This window comes from Populus euphratica, unplaced genomic scaffold (genome assembly GCF_000495115.2).
Source record: "Populus euphratica unplaced genomic scaffold, PopEup_1.0 scaffold1427.1, whole genome shotgun sequence".
NCBI lineage: Eukaryota > Viridiplantae > Streptophyta > Magnoliopsida > Malpighiales > Salicaceae > Populus > Populus euphratica.
This window is the reverse complement of record NW_011501282.1, coordinates 25,491-31,049: the sequence shown is the minus strand read 5'-3', so window position 1 is coordinate 31,049 and position 5,559 is coordinate 25,491. Positions and strand designations below refer to the sequence as shown.

At 37.5% G+C, this 5,559-nt stretch overlaps 2 protein-coding genes across 3 annotated transcripts; both read left to right on the top strand.

The window, feature by feature from the left end:
• Positions 1–1,878: 1,878 nt before the first annotated feature.
• LOC105117594 (uncharacterized protein At4g26485-like) lies at positions 1,879–3,472 on the top strand. 2 transcript variants are annotated; one of them, XR_840784.1, is made up of 4 exons: positions 1,879–2,346; positions 2,426–2,624; positions 2,805–3,174; positions 3,313–3,472. XR_840784.1 is itself a non-coding variant. In XM_011015320.1 (3 exons), the coding sequence occupies exons 1-3, from the start codon at positions 2,163–2,165 to the stop codon at positions 3,082–3,084; spliced, it is 663 nt and encodes a 220-aa protein (XP_011013622.1). In that variant the 5' UTR covers positions 1,879–2,162; the 3' UTR covers positions 3,085–3,472. The 2 variants fall into 2 exon arrangements, 1 of the variants encoding a protein (XP_011013622.1); XM_011015320.1 differs by having other exon boundaries at positions 2,805–3,472.
• A 1,089-nt stretch (positions 3,473–4,561) lies between these two features.
• LOC105117595 (uncharacterized) lies at positions 4,562–5,320 on the top strand. The gene is made up of 2 exons (XM_011015321.1): positions 4,562–4,817; positions 4,941–5,320. Exons 1-2 carry the CDS (start codon positions 4,562–4,564, stop codon positions 5,318–5,320), a joined length of 636 nt encoding a protein of 211 aa, XP_011013623.1.
• Positions 5,321–5,559: the final 239 nt, after the last annotated feature.

The window sequence follows — 5,559 nt, the reverse complement described above, 5'->3', positions numbered from 1 at the left end:
TTATTATTATTATTATTATTATTATTACTATTGTTGTTGTTGTTATTGTTGTTTTATAATTTTTTTTTATAATTTGTACAATTAACCTCCTTGTGGTTCGACCCCGGTCTTGCCGGGTTATTTATTACTTCGACACTCCTGCACTTGGGAGAAGACATCAACCTTTTAGTCGTGTCACATTCAAAGGGGATGGCTAGGGTGAGTGAACGGTTATTCTTGACAAACGATGCCTTAAGAGGATGGTTGGATTTAAGATTATGGCTAATTATAAGAATTAGTGCATCTATATGTACTACAAGTTGTGTATACCAAGAATATAAAGGAACTGCAAATGTCATGCTTCAAACATGAGATGATGTTAATGCTTCTTTAAACTACCAGACTGTTTTATTATTATTATTATTATTAAGTAATTGTATTCATCTAAATGTTTTATACTACAGTTGGGACGTCACACCAATAGTGCCTAGGAAACCCAATACATAGGAACCTACTTTTGCAAAGAATCATGTAGTTGCATTCTAAATCATGATGTATTTTGTATGAATCAAGGTATTGAATGTATAATTATTATTAGATCCTTTTAGTTTAAATTCATGATGACTATTTGTAGGATAGAATACAAACTCATGTCCATACATGTATATTTTAAATGCAAACTTCTAATAATGCAAACATAATATTATGAGTTTAAGTAAGATTCACTTTTAAATGACATGTTGATTGTTGTTGATGCATGGATTGTATATTGATGATGTGAGGGAACATGCTGGTCGATTACCGACATGATGCTTGTTAAGTAACTTTTTTTTTTGGGCTTGAAAAGCCAAGTTGTTACATTCGAACTCGGTCTTGCCGGGTTATTCATTACTTCGATACTCCTACAATTAGGAGAAGACATCAATCTTTTGATTATGTCAATCCAGATGTAGATTTTAATATTTGTGGGGTGTAACATTACATGATAAAGTACACCCTCAAGTATTAAAGATACAAGGTGTAAAAATACGATGCTAAAATTCAGATTTTAGAAAAGTTAGAATTTAACTTGATAAGGTAGAAACTTTCCTATGAAGCGAGATCTACCATGAACCTTATAAAAGACCAATGAATTTAAACTTGACATAGAAAAATAATCAAATAATAATTCAGCTTACCTTAGGTAGGGTGCACTAGGAACGATGCATTTTCCCCTTGCACAACTAGTCCCTTACTCAGACTTTCGCAGACCATGAATTTCTAGTGACCATAATACTAGGTGACAACTCTTGAATATTAATTATAATTTTATGATTAAATTCAAAATCTATTTCCAATACACAACACCTCATACAAGAAGCACGACAAAAGCCTCTATCGTTGCTAGATGACATCGCGTTGGCTCGACCCTGTGACAATAACAATGCACATGGGCAAGTTTTTGGCCTTTAACTAATATAAGTTAAAGTGCTAATTAATAACTATGCATCTATTTTAGGAGTTATCAAAGGTTAGTGAAGGGATTCTTGATTCTTGCATTTGACATGTGACTAAAGATCCATATAGCAAGTGGCAAATTGAGAAATTTGTAGAGGATGCAGCTGGGCTGATATTGCACCCCTTGTGCTTGTAAACCTCCGTCTCTAAGGTGGCTCGTTGGTTCCATAAATACTCGGCTTAAGCTTCATTTTAACATTATTTCGTCCAATGTGATTTCACATTTCTGTTCGGTCTCAATCTTTCTAGGGATGTTGAACAGGTTTTCACCCTTCTTTTGTTTTCCCTTTCCCTTTATCTAAGGTTATCCAAGGTCTATTTCTGTTTGTACTTCACCATTCAATGCAGAACAACAACGCAACCTACTCTTCCTTTTCTTTTTTCTTGTTTCCTTCCTTTTCTTTTGCGTGGGTAACTGCTACTATTCAACTCTCAAGGCTGCTATTCGTGCTATCTACTGATTTGATTGCATGAAGGGACCAGTAATGGTATCATTGAAAACGAAACATCGAGATCTAAATTTCCATGAGAAAAAGTATCCCTCATGGCCCTTTAATCATCATGAAGTATAGATTCCATCCAAAAAGCAAGGACTCTCCTTTTACTTTTAATCTCTTGTTGCTGCTCTATGTTTATTCATCTCTTCTCAAACCCTCTAAACAAGATCTCGTAGTGCCAAAATAGCTATGGATGGTTTAGAGAGACAAATGGAAATACTCAGTATAAAAAATAAAGAGAAATGGATAAAGCATTACAGCAGTTCTCATAAAATACTACTGGTAGGAGAAGGTGATTTTTCTTTTGCTGCTTCCATGGGAAAAGCATTTGGTTCTGCTGTAAACATGGTAGCCACTTCTCTCTACCCCAAAGGTAATATTTACTAGCGTCTATATGATCTGTTATTTCTTGGATTTGCATTCTGATAAATCCTGTTACAAATAAACAAAAGAGACCATGATGCTGAAGTATTCAAAAGCTGCAACAAACTTAAGAGAGCTGGGGGATCTTGGATGTCTCGTAATGCATGAAGTAGATGCACATACTATGAGCAAGCATCCTCTACTGAATCAGAAATTGTTTGACAGGATAGTCTTTAATTTTCCTGCTACAGCTCTCAAAAGGAGTGAATCTAATATTCGCCAAATCGAGTAAGTTCAGATAAAAATCATTTGATGTTTTTTGTTCTCAAGGTGGCAGGATTTGAACTTGAGAGACCTCTCTCCTGTCTGCTGTATCATAGTATTTATTGTGAACCACTAGATTAAATTCAAGACTGGCAAGTATTCTTAGATTTAACTGTGTCAATAACATGTATTTTCTCTTCTTAGAAAACATCAAAGGTTGGTGAAGGGCTTCCTGGGGAGTGCTCATAACATGTTGGAAGTGAATGGAGAAATTCATGTGACCCATAAAACCACAGAGCCGTACAGTAAGTGGGAGATAGAGAGATTAGCAGAGGATGCTGGTCTGCGCTTGGTTGAGAAAGTTAGGTTCAAGAAAGCTGATTATCCAGGATTCAGTAATAAAAGAGGATCCGGGCCCAGAGCTGATCAGACCTTTTCAGCTGGAAACAGCTGTACCTTCAAATTTTCCAGGAATATTACTTGAGATAGGACCAAAACAGGCACTGAAACCCAAATTCATGCCCTGTCCCCTGCCTGGTGTTAATGACCAACTACATGATATTCTCCTATACATGTAATGATATGGCATCAACGAAATATTTTGTTTCTATCTAGCATGCTGAATACTTGAATACTCCACGGCAGGGTGGTCTTTGATGTTAGACTTGGTAACCCTAAATTCTATTGTCTTTGGAATCGTTGCAAGTCCCAGGTACAGGGTATATACCAAGCTACCGACTGAAACCAGAACCCCAGAACAGAACCTAACTATTGTAATCAAAGCTGAACAACTGGGGACGGTCAGAAAGTCTTTCAAGACTTCTATGTCAAGCTTCATACAAATGAATAGGCTGATTTACTTGGTAATTAAATTTCAACCTTTTCTGATTGCTGAGTAGTAGACCCATTGACAATGATACAAACAACATCATGAACATCCTCTGTTGTCGGGTAGCTCTCGTTTAATGTTGATTCATGAGCAAGGTTTTTCTGAGCTATACCGTGGAAGGCTTGGAATATGCAAAGCATGCTTGGATATACATTCATGAAAGAGGGTCAGGGACATTATGGTCATAGCATATATGCATGGATGATTTGCAACATCATATGCTCTTTCGCGGGGTTGCTTCTAAGTATTTCAAACCTTGTAGTTATCAAACATTTGGTCCATTTCTAGCGTGCTGGATAATGGACATGATCCATAAAGTTGTTAGAGACGTAAACGTTTTAATGTTTTAAATGTCTGGAGTTTAAGACGTTTTTAAGACACTTTAAAGTTGGAGACATTTTAAAGACATGGGCTGTTACTTTGCAATTCAATTATTTGTAATGGTTTTGTAACCCAATTCCTTTTCATTCAATAATGTAACAGATAAAATTTTGTGAACTTCAAAGATCTTTGCTTTAGAGTCTATTTGTTCCTAGAATTTGGTATCAGAGCTCTTAATTGGGCCTGATTGTGATGTGAGTGTTAGAGGGAAGAGAGAAACAACAGAGTGAAAGAGTGAGACATGGCTGCAGAATTAGGAAGTTTCATTCAGCCAGCCATTCCCAAGTTTGATGGTCATTATGACCATTGGTCAATGTTTATGGATAATTTCCTCCACTCGAAGGAATTTTAGAGTCTCATTGAAGAAGGAATTCTAGTACCAGAAGATGATGGCTTGGGGCTAACAGCAACTCAGAGGATGACGATGGAGGATCGAAAGCTAAGGGACTTAAAAGTCAAGAACTACCTATTTCAGGCCATCAATCGAAACATTTTGGAGTCAATCCTCGTCAAAGACACAGCGAAACAAATTTGGGATTCCATGAAACTGAAGTAGTGGGGGTCAACTTGAGTAAAGCGAGCTCAATTGCAAGCGCTAAGGAGAACTTTTAAAGTCTTGCAGATGAAGGAATGGGAAGGGGTAGATGAGTATGTTGCTCAACCCTTACGATTGCTAATAAGATGAAGCTACATGGTGAAAAAATGGATCAAGTGGGTTATCATTGAGAAGATTTTGAGATCTATGACCTCAAAGTTTGATTATGTTGTACGTTCAGTGGAAGAATCCAACAATTTGGACACTTTAACATTTGATGAACTGCAGAGCAGCCTGTTAGTTCATCAACAAAGAATGAAGAGGCATGGACAAAGCAGTGAAGAGCAAGCATTGAAGGTTACCAACGAGGATAGAGCTGGTGGTAGAGGAAGAGGACGTGAAAAGTTCAGAGGTAGAGGAAGAGGCCGAGGGAGGCAGGAGTTCAACAAAGCATTGGTTGGGTGCTACAAATGCCACAAGCTAGGGCATTTTCAATATGAATGACCTAGCTAGGAGAAGTCTACAAACTATGCAGAGGCAGATAAAGAAGAGGAGGTTCTCTTGATGGCTCATGTTGAACCCAACGATGTAAAGAGGGAAGGAGTCTGGTTTCTTGATTCAGGCTGCTCAAACCACATGTCAGGAAACAAACAGTGGTTTGTGGACTTTGATGAGCGATTCTGGTATTCAGTGAAGCTAGGGAACAATTCAAGGATGCCAATAATGAGAAGGGGAAACATCAAGATAGAGATTGGAGGAATAATTCAAGTAGTGGCCAATGTGTTTTATGTTCCGGAGCTTACAAATAATTTGCTGATTGTTAGTCAGTTACAAGAGAAAGGGCTAGCCATTCTGATTCAAGATGGAGCATGTAGAATTTATCATCCCAGCAGAGGTCTTATAGCACATGCTTAAATGACAGCGAACAGGATGTTCGTCTTGCTCGCCAATACAAAAATACAAAGCTTAAACTATCTTCAAGTCGCAACTGAAGATACCACTATCTTTGGCATCGAAGGTATGGTCATTTGAACATGAAGAGACTTGGAACCTTGCATTACAAGCAACTTGTGAATGGGCTGCCAAAACTCAAAACTGTGAAAAGAGGGTGTACTGTCTGCAACATCGTGAAACTATACCAATGAAAAGTCAGT